This window comes from Pseudophryne corroboree, chromosome 5 (genome assembly GCF_028390025.1).
Source record: "Pseudophryne corroboree isolate aPseCor3 chromosome 5, aPseCor3.hap2, whole genome shotgun sequence".
Taxonomy (NCBI): Eukaryota; Metazoa; Chordata; class Amphibia; order Anura; family Myobatrachidae; genus Pseudophryne; species Pseudophryne corroboree.
The window spans coordinates 407,057,076-407,075,126 of NC_086448.1; the positions used below are offsets into that span (position 1 = coordinate 407,057,076).

Here is an 18,051-nt window from a genome sequence, read left to right on the forward strand (position 1 = left end):
CTACGAGAAATAGAATTATCGGTAAGTAAATTCTTATTTTCTCTAACGTCCTAGTGGATGCTGGGGACTCCGTCAGGACCATGGGGATTATACCAAAGCTCCCAAACGGGCGGGAGAGTGCGGATGACTCTGCAGCACCGAATGAGAGAACTCCAGGTCCTCCTTAGCCAGAGTATCAAAATTTGTAAAATTTTACAAACGTGTTCTCCCCTGACCACGTAGCTGCTCGGCAAAGTTGTAATGCCGAGACTCCTCGGGCAGCCGCCCAGGATGAGCCCACCTTCCTTGTGGAATGGGCATCTACATATTTCGTCTGTGGCAGGCCTGCCACAGAATGTGCAAGCTGAATTGTACTACAAATCCAGCGTGCAATAGACTGCTTAGAAGCATGAGCACCCAGCTTGTTGGGTGTATACAGTATAAACAGCAAGTCAGACTTTCTGACTCCAGCCGTCCTAACTATATATATATATATATATATTTTTAGGGCCCTGACCACGTCTAGTAACTTGGAGTCCTCCAAGTCCCTAGTAGCCGCAGGCACCACAAGAGGTTGTTTCAGGTGAAAACGCTGACACCCCTTCATGAAGAAACTGGAGACGAGTCCCAGTTCTGTCCTGTTCAAATGGAAAATTTTAATATGGGCTTTTGTAAGACAAAGCCGCCCATTCTGACAATCGCCTGGCCGAGGCCAGGGCTAACAACATGGTCACTTCCCATGTGAGATATTTGTCAACAGCATGGTCACTTTCCATGTGAGATATTTCAAATCCACAGATTTGAGCGGTTCAAACCACTATGATTTTAAGAAATCCCAACACTATGTTGAGATCTCACGGTGCCCCTAGGGGCACAAAAAAGCTGTATATGCAATACATCCTTTACAATCTGGACTTCAGGAACTGAAGTCAATTCTTTCTGGAAGAAAATCTACAGGGCCGAAATTTAAATGTTAATGAACCCCAATTTGAGGTCCAAAACACTCCTGTTTTCAGGAAGTGTAGAAATCGACCTAGTTGAATTTCCGTCGTGGAGCCTTCCTGGCCTCACCCACGCAACATATTTTCACCACATGTGGTGATGACGTTGTGCGGTCACCTCCTTCCTGGCTTTGACCAGGGTAGGTATGACCTCTTATGGAATGCCTTTTCCCCTCAGGATCCGGCATTCAACCGCCGTGCCGTCAAACGCAGCCGCGGTAAGTCTTGGAATAGACATGGTACTTGCTGAATCAAGTCCCTTCTTAGCTCCCCAGGCCCTTAGTCCTCTGTGAGCATTTCTTGAAGTTCCGGGTACCAAGTCCCTCTTGGCCAATCCGGAGCCACTAGTATAGTTCATACTCCTCTATGTCTTATAATTCTCAATACCCTGGTTATGAGAAACAGAGGAGGGAACACATACACAGACTGGTACACCCACGGTGTTACCAGAACATCCGCAGCTATCGCCTGAAGGTCTCATGACCTGGCGGAATACCTGTCCCGTTTTTGTTCGGGCGGGACGCCATCATGTCCACCTTTGGTCTTTGCCAACGGTCCACAATCATGTTGAAAAACTTCCCTATGAAGTTTCCACTCTCCCGGGTGGAGGTCATGCCTGCTGAGGAAGTCTGCTTCCCAGTCGTCCACTCCCGGAAAGAACACTGCTGACAGTGCTATCACATGATTTTCCGCCTAGCGAAAAATCCTTGCAGTTTTCACTGCCCTCCTGCTTCTTGTGCCGCCCTTCTGTTTACGTGGGCGACTGCCGTGATGTTATCCCACTGGATCAATACCGGCTGACCTTGAAGCAGAGGTCTAGCTAAGTTTAGAGCATTATAAATTTGCTCTAAGCTTATTTATGCGGAGAGAATTCTCCAGACTTAATCACACTTCCCTGGAAATTTTTTCCCTGTGTGACTGTTCCCCAGCCTCTCAGGCTGGCCTCCGTGGTCACCGGCATCCAATCCTGAATGCCGAATCTGCGGCCCTCTAGAAGATGAGCACTCTGTAATCACCACAGGAGAGACACCCTTTTCCTTGGATATAGGGTTATCCGCTGATGCATCTGAGGATGCGATCCGGACCATTTGTCCAGCAGATCCCACTGAAGAGTTCTTGCGGGAAATCTGCCGAATGGAATTGCTTCGTAATAAGCCACCATTTTTACCAGGACTCTTGTGCAATGATGCACTGACACTTTTCCTGGTTTTAGGAGGATCCCGATTAGCTCGGATAACTCCCTGGTTTTCTCCACTGGGAGAAACACGTTTTTCTGGACTGTGTCCAGAATCTTCCCTAGGAACAGTAGACGTGTCGTCGGAAAAAGCTGCGATTTGGAATATTTAGAATCCACTCGTGCTGTCGTAGAACTACTTAAGATAGTGCTACTCCGACCTCCAACTGTTCTCTGGACCTTGCCCTTATCAGGAAAGCGTCCATGTTTCTTTTAAGAAAAATCATCATTCCGGCCATTACCTTGGTAAAGACCCGGGGCGCCGTGGACCATCCAAACGGCAGCGTCTGAACTGATAGTGACAGTTCTGTACCAGGAACCTGAAGTACCCTTGGTGAGAAGGGCAAATTTGGACCTGTAGGTAAACGTCCCTGATATCCAGTGACATCATATCGTCCCCTTCTTCCTGGTTCGCTATCACTGCTCCGAGTGACTCCATCTTGATTTGAATGCTTGTATGTAAGTGTTCAAATATTTCAGATCTCACCGAGCCGGTTGGCTTCAGTACCACAATATAGTGTGGAATACTACCCCCTTCCTTGTTGTAAGAAGGGTACTTTGATTATCACCTGCTGGGAATACAGCCTGTGAATTGTGTGAGGGGGAGACGTCTCGAATTTCCAATGTACACCTGGGATATTACATGTAGGATCCCGGAGTTCCCTTGCGAGTGTTGCTGAAACTCTTGAGATGACCCCCTACCGCACCTGAGTCCGCTTGTACGGCCCCAGCGTTATGCTGCGGACTTGGCAGAAGCCGTGAGGAGCTTCTGTTCCTGGGAATGAGCTGCTTGCTGCAGTCTTCTTCCCTTTCCTCTCCCCCTGGGCAGATATGACTGGCCTTCGCCCGCCTGCCCGTATGGGGACGAAAGGACTGAGACTGAAAAGACTGTGTCCTTTTCTGCCAATATGTGACTCGGGGTAACAAAAGGTGGATTTTTCAGCTGTTGCCATGGCCACCAGGTCCAATGGACCGCCCCTTTATACGGCAATACTTCCATATGCCGTCTGGAATCTGCCTCACCTGACCACTGTCGTGTCTTCGTCTGGCAGATATGTACATCACATTTACTCTTTGATGCCAGAATGCAAATATGCCTCTGCGCATCACACATATATAGAAATGCATCCCTAAAATGCTCTATAGACAATAAAATCCTGTCCCTGTCAAGGGTATCAAAATTTTCAGTCAGGAAATCCGACCAAGCCCCCTCAGCGCTGCACATCCAGGCTGAGGCGATTGCTGGTCGTAGTATAACACCAGTATGTGTGTATATACTGTTATGATATTTTTCAGCTTCCTATCAGCTGGCTCCTTGAGGGCGGCCGTATCTGGAAACGGTAACGCCATGTTTTTTATATGCGTGTGAGCGCCTTGTCCACCCTAAGGTGTGTTTTCCAACTCGCCCTTACTACTGGCGGGAAAAAGGGTATACCGCCCATAACTTTCTGTCGGAGGAACCCCACGTATCATCACACACTTCATTTAATTTATCTGATTCAGGCAAAACTACAAGTAGTTTATTCCCACCCTACAAAATACCCTTATTTGTGGTACTTGTGGTATCAGAAATACGTAACACCTCCTTCATTGCCCTTAACATGTAACTTGTGGCCCTAAAGGAAAAATACGTTTGTTTCTTCACCGTCGACACTGGGGTCAGTGTCCGTGTCAGTGTCTGTCGACCGACTGAGGTAAATGGGCGTTTTTACAAGCCCCTGACGGTGTCTGAGACGCCTGGACCGATACTAATTTGTCCGCCGGCTGTCTCATGTCGTCAACCGGCTTGCAGCGTGTTGACATTATCACGTAATTCCATAAGTAAGCCATCCATTCTGGTGTCGACTCCCTAGAGAGTGACATCACCATTACAGGCAATTTTCTCCGTCTCCTCACCAACATTTTCCTCATACATGTCGACACACACGTACCGACCTACAGCACACACATACAGGGAATGCTCTGATAGAGGACAGGACCCACTAGCCCTTTGGGGAGACAGAGGGAGAGTTTGCCAGCACACACCAAAAGCGCCATAATGTATATAACAACCCTAGAAGGTGTTGTTTCTATATATGGGCTCTTAATATATAATTATATCGCCAATTTATGCCCCCCTTCTCTTTAACCCTGTTTCTGTAGTGCAGGGGAGAGTGGGAGCCTTCCTCACCAGCGGAGCTGGTCAGGAAAATGGCGCTGAGTGCTGAGGAGAATAAGCTCCGCCCCTTTCACGGCGGGCTTTTCTCCCGGTTATTAGGAAAACTGGCCTGGGTTAAATACATACATATAGCCTTAATGGCTATATGTGATGTATTTATTTGCCAAATAGGTATTTATATTGCTGCCCAGGGCGCCCCCAGCAGCGCCCTGCACCCTCCGTGACCGTGTCAGTGAGCCGTGTAGCAACAATGGCGCACAGCTGCAGTGCTGTGCGCTACCTCTCTGAAGACTGTGAAGTCTTCTGCCGCCTGTTTCCGGACCTCCGTTCCGCCGTCTTTCTTCAGCGTCTGTAAGGGGGATCGGCGGCGCGGCTCCGGGACGAACCCCAGGCTGACCTGTGTTCCGACTCCCTCTGGAGCTCAGTGTCCAGTAGCCTAAAACTTCAATCCTCCTGCACGCAGGTGAGTTGCAAGTCTCTCCCCTAAGTCCCTCGTTGCAGTGATCCTGTCGCCAGCAGGAATCACTGATTAGAAACCTAAAAAAAAACTTTACTAAACAGCTCCTTAAGAGAGCCATCCAGTTTGCACCCTTCTCGGACGGGCACAAAAACCTAACTGAGGCTTGGAGGAGGGTCATAGGGGGAGGAGCCAGTACACACCATGTGACCTAAAAAGCTTTTTAGATGTGCCCTGTCTCCTGCGGAGCCCGCTATTCCCCATGGTCCTGACGGAGTCCCCAGCATCCACTAGGACGTTAGAGAAATAGATTTACCGGTGAGTAAAATCTTATTTTCTCTGACGTCCTAGTGGATGCTGGGAACTCCGTAAGGACCATGGGGATTATACCAAAGCTCCCAAACGGGCGGGAGAGTGCAGATGACTCTGCAGCACCGAATGAGAGAACTCAAGGTCCTCCTCAGCCAGGGTATCAAAATTGTAGAATTTTGCAAACGTGTTTGCCCCTGACCAAGTTGCAGCTCGGCAAAGTTGTAACGCCGAGACCCCTCGGGCAGCCGCTCAAGATGAGCCCACTTTCCTCGTGGAATGGGCTTTTTCTGATTTAGGATGCGGCAATCCAGCCGCAGAATGCTCCAGCTGAATTGTGCTACAAATTCAGCAAGCAATAGTCTGCTTAGAAGCAGGAGCACCTATTTTGTTGGGTGCCTACAGGATAAAAAGCGAGTCAGTTTTCCTGACTCCAGCCATCCTGGAAATATAAATTTTTAAGGCCCTGACTACGTCCAGTAACTTGGAATCTTCCAAGTCCCTAGTAGCCGCAGGCACTACAATAGGTTGGTTCAAGTGAAAAGCTGATACCACCTTAGGGAGAAACTGGGGACGAGTCCTCAATTCTGCCCTATCCATATGGAAAATCAGATAAGGGCTTTTACATGACAAAACCACCAATTCTGACACACGCCTGGCCGAAGCCAAGGCCAATAACATGACCACTTTCCACGTGAGATATTTCAAATCCACAGTTTTAAGTGGCTCAAACCAATGTGATTTTAGGAAACTCAACACCACGTTGAGATCCCAAGGTGCACAAAAGGGGGCTGAATATGTAGCACTCCCTTTACAAATGTCTGAACTCCAGGCAGTGAAGCCAGTTCTTTCTGGAAGAAAATCGACAGAGCCGAAATCTGGACCTTAATGGAACCCAAGTTTAGGCCCATAGTCACTCCTGACTGTAGGAAGTGCAGAAAACGACCCAGCTGAAATTCCTCTGTTGGGCCTTCCTGGCCTCACACCACGCAACATATTTTCGCCAAATACGGTGATAATGGTTTGCGGTTACTTCTTTCCTGGCTTTTATCAGCGTAGGAATGACTTCCTCCGGAATGCCCTTTTCCTTTAGGATCCGGAATTCAACCGCCATGCCGTCAAACACAGCCGCGGTAAGTCTTGGAACAGACACAGACAGGGCCCCTGCTGTAGCAGATCCTGTCTGAGCGGTAGAGGCCATGGGTCCTCTGATATCATTTCTTGAAGTTCTGGGTACCAAGCTCTTCTTGGCCCATCCGGAACCACGAGTATCGTTCTTACTCCTCGTTTTCTTATTATTCTCAGTACCTTTGGTATGAGAGGCAGAGGAGGGAATACATAAACCGACTAGTACACCCACGGTGTCACTAGAGCGTCCACAGCTATTGCCTGAGGGTCCCTTGACCTGGCGCAATATCTAGTTTTTTGTTTAGGCGGGACGCCATCATGTCCACCTGTGGCCTTTCCCAACGGTTTACCAACAGTTGGAAGACTTCTGGATGAAGTCCCCACTCTCCCGGGTGTAGGTCGTGTCTGCTGAGGAAGTCTGCTTCCCAGTTGACCACTCCCGGAATGAACACTGCTGACAGTGCTAAGACGTGATTTTCCGCCCATCGGAGAATCCTTGTGGCTTCTGCCATCTCCATCCTGCTTCTTGTCTCCCTGTCGGTTTACATGGGCGACTGCCGTGATGTTGTCTGATTGGATCAGTACCGGCTGGTTTTGAAGCAGAGGCCTTGCCAGACTTAGGGCATTGTAAATGGCCCTCAGTTCCAGAATATTTATGTGTAGGGACGACTCCTGACTTGACCAAAGTCCTTGGAAATTTCTTCCCTGTGTGACTGCCCCCCAGCCTTGAAGGCTGACATCCGTGGTTACCAGGACCCAGTCCTGTATGCCGAATCTGCGGCCCTCTTGAAGATGAGCACTCTGCAGCCACCACAGTAGAGATACCCTGGTCCTTGGAGACAGGGTTATCAGCCGATGCATCTGAAGATGCCATCCCGACCACTTGTCCAAGAGGTCCCACTGAAAGGTTCTTGCATGGAACCTGCCGAATGGAATTTTTGCTTCGTAAGAAGCTACCATTTTTCCCAGGACTCGTGTGCAGTGATGCACCGATACCTGTTTTGGTTTCAGGAGGTCTCTGACTAGAGATGACAGCTCCTTGGCTTTCTCCTGCGGGAGAAACACTTTTTTCAGTTCTGTGTCCAGAACCATCCCCAGGAACAGTAGGCGTGTGGTAGGAACCAGCTGTGACTTTGGAATGTATAGAATCCATCCGTGCTGTTGTAGCACTTCCCGAGATAGTGCTACTCCGACCAACAACTGCTCCTTGGACCTCGCCTTTATAAGGAGATCGTCCAAGTACGGGATAATTAAAACTCCCTTTTTTCGAAGGAGTATCATCATTTCTGCCATTACCTTGGTAAAGACCCTCGGTGCCATCGACAGTCCAAACGGCAGTGTTTGGAATTGGTAATGGCAATCCTGTACCACAAATCTGAGGTACTCCCGGTGAGGATGGTAAATGGGGACATGTAGGTAAGCATCCTTGATGTCCAGGGATACCATGTAATCCCCCTCCTCCAGGCTTGAAATAACCGCCCTGAGCGATTCCATCTTGAACTTGAATTTTTTTATGTATGTGTTCAAGGATTTCAAATTTAAAATGGGTCTCACCGAACCGTTCGGTTTCGGTACCACAAACAGTGTGGAATAGTAACCCCGTTCTTGTTGAAGTAGGGGCACCTTGACTATCACCTGCTGGAAATACAGATTGTGAATTGCCTCTAGCACAGCCTCCCTGCCTGAGGGAGTTGTCGGCAAGGCAGATTTGAGGAAACGGCGGGGGGGGGGGGGGGGGGGGGGGGGAGACGCCTCGAATTCCAGCTTGTACCCCTGAGATACTACTTGAAGGATCCAGGGATCCACCTGTGAGCGAGCCCACTGATCGCTGAAATTTTTGAGGCGGCCCCCCACCGTACCTGGCTACGCCTGTGGAGCCCCCGCGTCATGCGGTGGACTCGGAGGAAGCGGGGGAAGAATTTTGATTCTGGGAACTGGCTGACTGGTGCAGCTTTTTCCCTCTTCCCTCGTCTCTGTGCAGAAAGGAAGCGCCTTTGACCCGCTTGCTTTTCTGAAGCCGAAAGGACTGTACCTGATAATACAGTGCTTTCTTAGGCTGTGAGGAAACATGAGGTAAAAAATTTTCTTCCCAGCTGTTGCTGTGGATACGAGGTCCCAGAGACCATCCCCAAACAATTCCTCAACCCTTATAAGGCTCTATGTGCCTTTTAAAGTCAGCATCACCTGTCCAGTGTCGGGTCTCTAATACCCTCCTGACAGAATGGACATTGCATTAATTCTGGATGCCAGCCGGCAAAATATCCCTCTGTGCATCCCTCATATATAAAACGACGTCTTTAATATGCTCTTATGTTCGCAAAATAGTATCCCTGTTTGACAGGGTCACAGACCACGCTGCAGCAGCACTATCTGCAGGTCTCAGTCTAGTACCCGAGTGTGTAAATACAGACTTCAGGATAGCCTCCTGCTTTTTATCAGCAGGTACCTTCAAAGTGGCCGTATCCTAAGACGGCAGTGCCACCTTTTTTGACAAACGTGTGAGCGCCTTATACACCCCAGGGGATATCTCCCAGCGTAACTTATCCTCTGGCGGGAAAGGGTACGCCATCAGTAACTTTTTAGAAATTACCAGTTTCTTATCGGGGGAACCCACGCTTTTTCACACTTCATTCACTCATTTGATGGGGGAACAAAACACTGCCTGCTTTTTCTCCCCAAACATAAAACCCTTTTTTAGTGGTACTTGGGTTAATGTCAGAAATGTGTAACACATTTTTTATTGCCGGGATCATGTAACGGATGTTCCTAGTGGATTGTGTATATGTCTCAACCTCGTCGACACTGGAGTCAGACTCTGTGTCGACATCTGTGTCTGCCATCTGAGGGAGCGGGCGTTTTTGAGCCCCTGATGGCCTTTGAGACGCCTGGGCAGGCGCGGGCTGAGAAGCCGGCTGTCCCACAGCTGTTACGTCATCCAGCCTTTTATGTAAGGAGTTGACACTGTCGGTTTATACCTTCCACCTATCCATCCACTCTGGTGTCGGCCCCACAGGGGGCGACATCACATTTATCGGCATCTGCTCTGCCACCACATAAGCCTCCTCATCAAACGTGTCGACACAGCCGTACCGACACACCGCACACACACAGGGAATGCTCTGACTGAGGACAGGACCCCACACAGCCCTTTGGGGAGACAGAGAGAGAGTATGCCAGCACACACCAGAGCGCTATATAATTTAGGGATTAACACTATATTGAGTGAATTTTTCCCAATAGCTGCTTGTATATACAATATTGCGCCTAAATTTAGTGCCCCCCCTCTCTTTTTAACCCTTTGAGCCTGCAAACTACAGGGGAGAGCCTGGGGAGCTGTCTTCCAGCTGCACTGTGAAGAGAAAATGGCGCCAGTGTGCTGAGGGAGATAGCTCCGCCCCTTTTTCGCTGACTTTTCTACCGCTTTTTTATGAATTCTGGCAGGGGTATTTATCACATATATAGCCTCTGGGGCTATATATTGTGATATATTTGCCAGCCAAGGTGTTTTTATTGCTGCTCAGGGCGCCCCCCCCCCCCAGCACCCTCAGTGACCGGAGTGTGAAGTGTGTATGAGGAGCAATGGCGCACAGCTGCAGTGCTGTGCGCTACCTTGGTGAAGACTGATGTCTTCTGCCGCCGATTTTCCGGACCTCTTCTTGCTTCTGGCTCTGTAAGGGGGACGGCGGCGCGGCTCCGGGAACGAACACCAAGGCCAGTTCCATGCGGTCGATCCCTCTGGAGCTAATGGTGTCCAGTAGCCTAAGAAGCCCAAGCTAGCTGCAAGCAGGTAGGTTCGCTTCTTCTCCCCTTAGTCCCTCGACGCAGTGAGCCTGTTGCCAGCAGGTCTCACTGTAAAATAAAAAACCTAAAATAAACTTTCTTTCTAGGAGCTCAGGAGAGCCCCTAGTGTGCATCCAGCTCGGCCGGGCACAGAAATCTAACTGAGGTCTGGAGGAGGGTCATAGTGGGAGGAGCTAGTGCACACCAGATAGTACCTAATCTTTCTTTTAGAGTGCCCAGTCTCCTGCGGAGCCCGTCTATTCCCCATGGTCCTTACGGAGTTCCCAGCATCCACTAGGACGTCAGAGAAATATATTAAACATGCACGCTCAGGGCGCCCCCTTGCACCCTGCACCCATCGTTGGTGTGTGGGAGCACCGGAGCGGCGCACGACCGCCTTTATACCCAGCGGTATCGTGCGCTGCGCCGGGGACTTCTGCAGCCCAGGGCGCTCCCTTCCATCTTGGCGCCTTGCACCTTCGGAGCCGGCGTCCGAGGAGGCTGGCGCTTAGCGCGCGGGAACCTGCTGGCGGGGTCCGGGGCACAGAGCCTCGGCCCCGCCGGACGATTTTAGTGTAAAATAAGCTGCCCAGGGCGCTCCCCTCCCCAGCGCCCTGCACCCGGGAGAGGCGGCGGCGGGCAGGAAAATGGCGCGCAATGCGCCACGATGAGCTGCCGAGGGACCGGGACCCGGAGCCCCGTAGCACTAGTTATAAAATGAAAAGGCCACAGTAATAAGCTGGCCAGGGCGCCCCCCACCCCCAGCGCCCCACACCCGGGGAAGGGAGTTGAATTAACAATATTAACAATTGTTAAGAGGGAAGGGGGGGTATGTGCTATACGCTGACGGGGGTAATATGTACAGTGTCCAGGCACCGAATCACTTATATGTCAGCCTAAGGTAAACCCAGTAACTTGCTGCCCAGGGCGCTCCCCCCCCCAGCGCCCTGCACCCTGAGAGTGTGTTGGTGTGTGGAGCATGGAGTGTAGCACAATCTGTTACCTCAGTTACTGAAGTCTTCTGCCGTCCTGAAGTCTTCTGTTCTTCACATACTCACCCGGCTTCTTTCTTCTGGCTTCCGTGAGGAGATTGACAGCGTGGCTCCGGGAACAAGCAGCTAGGCGCACCAAGTGATTGATCATTGAACCCTCTGGAGCTAATGGTGTCCAGTAGCCGAGAAGCAGAGCCTTGAAACTCACAGAAGTAGGTCCTGCTTCTCCCCCCTCACTCCCACGCTGCAGGGAGCCTGTAACCAAGCAGGTCTTCCTGAAAATAAAAAACCTAACAGTCTTTTCAGAGAATCTCAGTAGAGCTCCCCTAGTGTGTGACCCCTCACTCCTGGGCACAAAGTCTAACTGAGGTCTGGAGGAGGGGCATAGAGGGAGGAGCCAGTTCACACCCAGTTTAAGTCTTTATAATGTGCCCAAGCTCCTGCGGATCCGTCTATACCCCATGGTCCTTTTGGAGTCCCCAGCATCCTCTAGGACGTATGAGAAATTTATTTTGAAATTGTTTATAGCATGTTTTCTTTAGGAATACATCAAGAGCTGCCCACATCCAGAAGTTACGTCTTTTAGACTAATTGGAATCCTAGAATAGTCTTTCTACTTTTTTAAGCATGCACAACACAATAAATTACCCTGAGTGGAAATTTGATGGGCCTGTGGTACGGCTGAAACCCTACAGGGCCTCCTTGTTGAAGAATGGCTTGGTGGGCTGCATGCAGACCTTCCCCAACAACTGGAACAGCATTGTTGTTTCTAGCATGTTGGTTGTTGTTAGCAGCTTGTTGATTAGCATTGTTCTCATTCTCTTCCTGGTCTCCAAGAAGGTAAGAGTGTAGGTCACTAGCAGAAAGCAAGTTTTATTGTATTAGTAATACATGATTTACTGAACTATAGGCAAAAAGAACACAATGTGAACGTGCAAACATTTTGTGTACCCACGTTGCATACGGACTACAGGTCGACAGTGTCTAGATAGACAATTAATAGGTCAACATACACTAGGTTGGCAGATAAAAGGTAGACCGTGCTTAAGGTCGACAGGTTCAAAAGGTCAAAATGTTCAAATTATCAACATGACAATGGTCGACATACATAAAGGTAGACACATGTTTTTTTGTTTTTTTTTCATGGTTTTTCAACTTTTTCCTTATTGGCTATCCATGTCACAAATCATAACCTTCAATAACCTTGTGGTGAGTGAAGCAAAACACTGTGACCGAAGCGTGGCGAGCGCAGCAAGCCCGTAAGGGGACGCGTTTCAACAAATGGTGGTCACAGATAACAGAATCACGTACACCCACCAAAAAAGGGTCTTGATCATTGTTATGTCGACCTTGTGTACCTGTCAACCTTTTCCATTGTCTACCTTTTCCAGATCGACCTTTTGACCATGTGCATGTCAACCAATTGGTATCGAACTAATGACAGTTGACCATTTTACTGTAGATCCATTGACCCATAACAACCTACATGTGTTCATTTTCTGTATGCACAGCATTTGTTGCACAATGACTTTAAAAGTGTGTCCAAACCATTGTTGGAAGATATCTGTCACAATAGAAAATTCTAAACATAAAGATCTAAAGATGGGCCTTAAAAAGTTACTGATACACACTTTGGAGGCTTGGAAAAAAAAACTGAAAATCAATCAAAGTAGATCAAAATCAAACAGTGAGACAGTTTAACAGGTGGAAAAAAACAACAATCACAGATGTTTACTGTACATTGTCTTCATTAATATAAAGAAGCTTGTTCCACTGTACAGTATATTTCTTATTAACAGTTGCAAAACATTGCACCTAATATTCAAGATGCCTGTCAATTGGTCATAGATCTACCACACTTTTTACATATCATAAGAATATTTGCTCTTGCAGTGGATGCTGGACAGTGCGTCCTCATATACTGTACCTAGCCTCAATATGCCAGGCGGCAAGAGATGTTTGAATTTGCTCCTTAGTCGCAAAGTGATGCGAAAAGGACAGTTATGGTAGACTTACCTTTGCTAACTCCCTTTCTTCAAAGTTCATAGGGTCCACAGGGAACATCGGGGTTGTAGGTGGTGAATGAGAGTCAGGCACCAAACAGTTAAAAGCTTTAGCTTGTCACAGAATGCTTAGCTCCTCTCCTCTATAACGCCACCACCATTCCCAGGGATTCAGTTTTGTTAACAAGCTTAAAGTAGGAAGAGGAAAGGAGAGACGAAAGATGTTAGGTACAGAAAATAACATTTTCTCAGGAGAAAGGAACCAGAGGCCAATGCCGCAAAAACCCAGAGAGATGCCAGGTGCATCAGGGTGGGTGACCTGTGGACCCTATGAACTTTGAAGAAAGACAGTTAACAATGGTAAGTCTACCATAACTCTCCTTTTCTTTATCAGGGTTCATAGGTTCCACAGGGAACATTGGGGATGTCCTAAAGCAGTACTTCAAGGAAGGAGATGCGCCTGAGAGGATACAAGAATCCAACGTCCGAATGAAGCATCCTGGGAGGCGAAGGAATCAAGGCATAAAACTTAAGAAACATGTGGACCGTAGACCACATAGCCGTCTTGCACAATTGTTCGACAGACGCACCATCGTGTACTGTCCATGAGGGTCCTACAGACAGAGTAGAATGGGCTGAAATAGAAGCTGGTACAGGAAGGTCAGCTTGAGTGTAAGCATGTGCAATGACCATTCTAATCAATTTGGCCAGCATCTGTTTAATAGCAGGTCAACCCAGGTGAAAACCAAAAAGAATGAACAGGGCATCAGACCGTCTGATGGAGCTAGTACAGGCTACACAGATACGTAGAGCACAAACCACATTCAAAGAACTTTCTTTAGCAGATAAGTCTGGCAAGACGAAGGCTGGACACACAATATCCTGATAAAAAATCAGGAAGAAGGGAAAACAGGAGAGGGCGCCTAAGTCTGACGCGCTTCTGGACGAAGCAATGTCCAGCAAAAACAGCACTTTAGCAGTCAGCCATCTGAGATCGGCTGACTCCACAGGTTCAAAGGGAGGCTCTTGAAGAGTGGGTCAATACTATAGATAGATCCCATGTAGCCACCGGTTGGACATAAGGAGGTTGTATGTGCATGACATCATGAAGAAAGGTACGTACATCAGTAAGTGAGACAACCTTGCATTGAACCAGACAGACAATGCAGAAACGTGCACTTCTTGTAAGCCTGAATCCAAACCACGTTGTAAAAATGCAAGTAGTCTTGATGTTTGAAAGACAGTTGCATCATAACGCTTGGCAGTGCACCACGTAAACTAAGTGTGCCATACTCTATAATAGATTCATGTTGAGGCAGGTTTATGAGCCTGAAGCATAGTTTGAATCACAGTGTTCGAAAATCCTTTAATTTTTAGGATTGATGATTCAAGAGCCACGACGTCAAAGACAGATGGGCCAGGTCTGGATGGAGACATGGGCCCTGAGATAGATAGAAGGTCCTGTCGCTGAGGAAGTTGAAGGGGTTGTCCCACTGAGAGGCCCTGGAGATCAGAGAACCAATCCTATCTGGGCTACCAGAATGAGGTTTGCTCCTTCTTGTTTGAACTTCTGAAGGACCAGAGGCAGAAGGTACACAGAAGGGAAGATGTATGGTAGACGAAAGCTCCACTGGACAGACAGGGCGTTTGAGTGCTGCCTGAGGATCCGGAATACTGGAACCTTGTGTTGTGACAAAAGGCCATTAGATCCACATCTGGTAGGCCCCAGCTGTCCACCAGAAGTTGGAAGACATCTGGGTGAAGAGCGCGTTCTACTGCGTGAACATCCTGATGATTGAGGAAGTCCGCTTACCAGTCAAGTACGCCTGGAATGTACACCGCTGATATGGCTGGTAGATGACTTTCGGCCCATCAGAGAATTTTGGACACCATGCATCGCCATCTTGCTGCGAGTGCCTCCCTGATGATTGATATATGCCACTGTTGTGGCATCTGACTGAACCTGGACTGGTTTGTCTTGGAGTAGTGTGTGGGCTAGAGGTAGCGCCCTGTATTGACAATTGAGACTCCGCTAGGCTTAAACGTTGCTGAAAAGAATGTTGTTTGGTTACCGCTCCCCAGCTGCGAAGGCTGGCATCTGTCGTGAGCAAGACCCATTGGGAGACCCAGAAGGGGCATCTCATGCTCAGTTGCTAGTCTTGGAGCCACCAAGTCAGTGAAAGCCGAACCTCCGGAGTCAGAGTTATCATTTGGGATCTGATGCGATGAGGTTGGCTATTCTACCTGGAAAGAATCAGTCTTTGCAGAGGACGGGAATGAAACTGAGCAAATCTGACCATGTTGAATGTTGACACCATTAACCCAAGGATTTGCATTGCTGAATGCAACGACACTCAAGGCCGGTAAAGGAAGTATCATATTTTGTTCTGCAGTTTCAAAATCCTGTCTGGGGATAGGTAAATTTGTTGACTCAGAGTCCAGAAATGCTCCCAGATGCAACATCTTTTGGGAAGGAGTAAAGGAGGACTTCTTTAAATTTATTGGCCATCCGTGACATTGCAGGAAGGCTACTGTCAGTTGGAGATGACTGAGGAGAACATCGTGCGAGTTCGCCAGGATCAGCAGATCGTCTAGGTATGGGAGAATCTGAATAGCCTGTCGACAAAGGTGTGCTGCCATGACAGCCATGACTTTGGTAAAGCTTCTCGGTGCCATAAGCCAAACGGCAGTGCCCGGAACGGATAATGTTTGTTGCATACAGTATAGCAAACCGCAGGAATTGCTGGTGGGAAATAGCAATAAGAATATGCAGATATGCATCCTGTATATCCAGGTAAACCGTGAAGTCCCCAGGTTCTACGGCTAGAACTATGGATCGCAATGTTTCCATGTGCAACTTGCAAACATTCACAAACTTGTTTAAAGATTTGAGGTTGAGGACTAGGCGAGTGTGACCTGTTTGGTTTTGGAACTAGGAGCATGGTCGAATAATAGCTTCTGCCCCAGTGGGACTGAGGAACTGATGCTGTCACTCCTGAGAATAGAAGGGAATGGACCACAGTTTGGAGTATTTGAGCTCTGAAGGTTGGCCTGTGTTAAAACACTGTTGAAGGGGGCGTCCCTTGAATAAGACAGCGTACCCACGAGAGACAACTTCTTGTACCCAAGTGGTCGTGGTTCAAACCTGCGCAAAGTACAGAAGTCAGCCTCTCACCCTGAGGTCCCCGAGGATGATGAGGATGATTGCTGCAGGTTGACAAGCTGCCCAGGGTTGCTTAGCCTTGGGCTTAGTGGGCTTTGCAATGTGCATTTGTCTAGGAAATGATTGTCTCTTAGCTGTTCCTTGTGGATAAAAGCAACGAAAAGTGGTACTTATGGCACACTGAGCAGGATTAGTCGGGAGCAAATAGGCTGTTTTGGCCGCAGTCAAGAATGTCACAATTTTATTTAGTTCTTCCGCAAAGAGAATGTCACCTGTGAATGGAATAATTTCCAAAGTTTTCTTGAAATCCAAATCCACCTTCCAATAATGCAGCTAAAGAATATGTCGTGCCAGCACAGATGTAGCAAACAAAAGGAATTTGATATGCCGGCTGTTGGGGTCCCGGCGCTCACCATACCGACACCATAATCCCGACAGCCGGCATACCGATAACTATTCTCCCTCTTGGGGTATCCACGACACCCCTGGACGGAGAATAAAAAGCGAGGCTCGCGTAGCGCGCTACCGTGCACGCATCGTGGTGAGGGGCTCTTTTGCGCTCACCCCGCTGCCTGCATGTCGGCGGTCACGATCCCAGCGCAGGTATGCTGGGCGCTGGCATAACATACTGCACCAGTGATGGCTAACCTCGACACTCCAGCTGTTGAACTACACATCCCAGCATGTCCTGCATCAGTTTTAGCATGCACAAATAGCAAAACTGTAGCAGGGCATGCTGGGATGTGTAGTTCAACAACAGCTGGAGTGTCAAGGTTAGCCATCACTGTACTACACCCTAGCAGACGCCTTCGCTACCAAAACACCAGCCTTAGATAAAACTTCTTCAATATAAGAAGTGGCTGACTTAACATGCGTGAGATACATCCTGTATTCCTCAGACATATCTAAAGGCAGTTCATATACAATTGAATGCACCCATGCTTCACTGGCTTTAGTGGCCCAAGAAGCTGTTGTGTGTATGTATAGCCCCTGTAAGCACATAAAAAGATTTCAGACAGCTTTCTATAAGTCTATCTGTAGGGTCATTCAATGAGGACCAGTGGTGACACGCAAAGTGGACAACACAACAAGACGTGTAACATAAGTGTCCATTGGAGGCAGAGTTTCCCACTTTGCACACACAAGTGCTGGTAAAGGATAGCACACCATTGCACGCTTGGACAAAGCAAACTTTTTACCAGGAGTATTCCAGGGTTCCTGTCTAAATTCCATTACATAATGTGGGAATTCAGGTTTAATTATCTTCTGCTTTTTAAACAAATTGGTTTTCTTAGCAACCGATGTGGGTTCCTCCTCATAAGAAAAGTTAATAATATGTTTGCTAGCTTCAATTAGTGCAGAGAACCACCAGAATAGGAGTTTCCTCCTCTGCTGCACAGAAGTCTGCATCAGAGAGAGCAGTATTTCACTCATCTTACTCAGATGACACATCTGATAAGACAGTGGATTGAGAGGATGAAGTAGCTTGCCTGGAAGAACCAGTGGCATGTTTATATCCTGTCAGTGTCTTTTGTCTAGTCAAAGTTTGCGTGAGCTGTTGCACTTGAGTAGACAGGGTATCCACCCAAGGTGGATTAACAATTGGTACAATATTAGGTGGTAGTGACATAGGGCAGCGTCAGACATTCCACCAGAGTACATAATAGTTTAGAGATAGCTGACCAGGGAGGCTCCTGCGTGGGGACAGGAGGTATGGACTGACTAGGAGGAGTTTGCACAGAGGCCATCTTGTATAACATACGCTACCATACAGTAAGAGTAGCAGAGAGGATTCTGCTAGTTTGCAACAATTTTTGTTAGCCATAGTACTGAAGTGCAGAATGTGG

The 18,051-nt window shown here is 48.3% G+C and overlaps 1 protein-coding gene across 6 annotated transcripts in view; it reads right to left on the reverse strand.

Annotated features, from left to right (window-relative positions):
* MARCHF6 (membrane associated ring-CH-type finger 6) overlaps window positions 1-18,051 on the reverse strand; it is an 845,067-nt gene that overhangs the window by 236,793 nt on the left and 590,223 nt on the right. For all 6 annotated transcript variants that reach the window (XM_063922758.1, XM_063922754.1, XM_063922757.1 and 3 more), the window contains one exon: window positions 11,687-11,894. In XM_063922758.1, coding sequence (XP_063778828.1) covers window positions 11,687-11,894 — 208 coding nt within the window. The remainder of the gene's footprint in view (window positions 1-11,686; window positions 11,895-18,051) is intronic.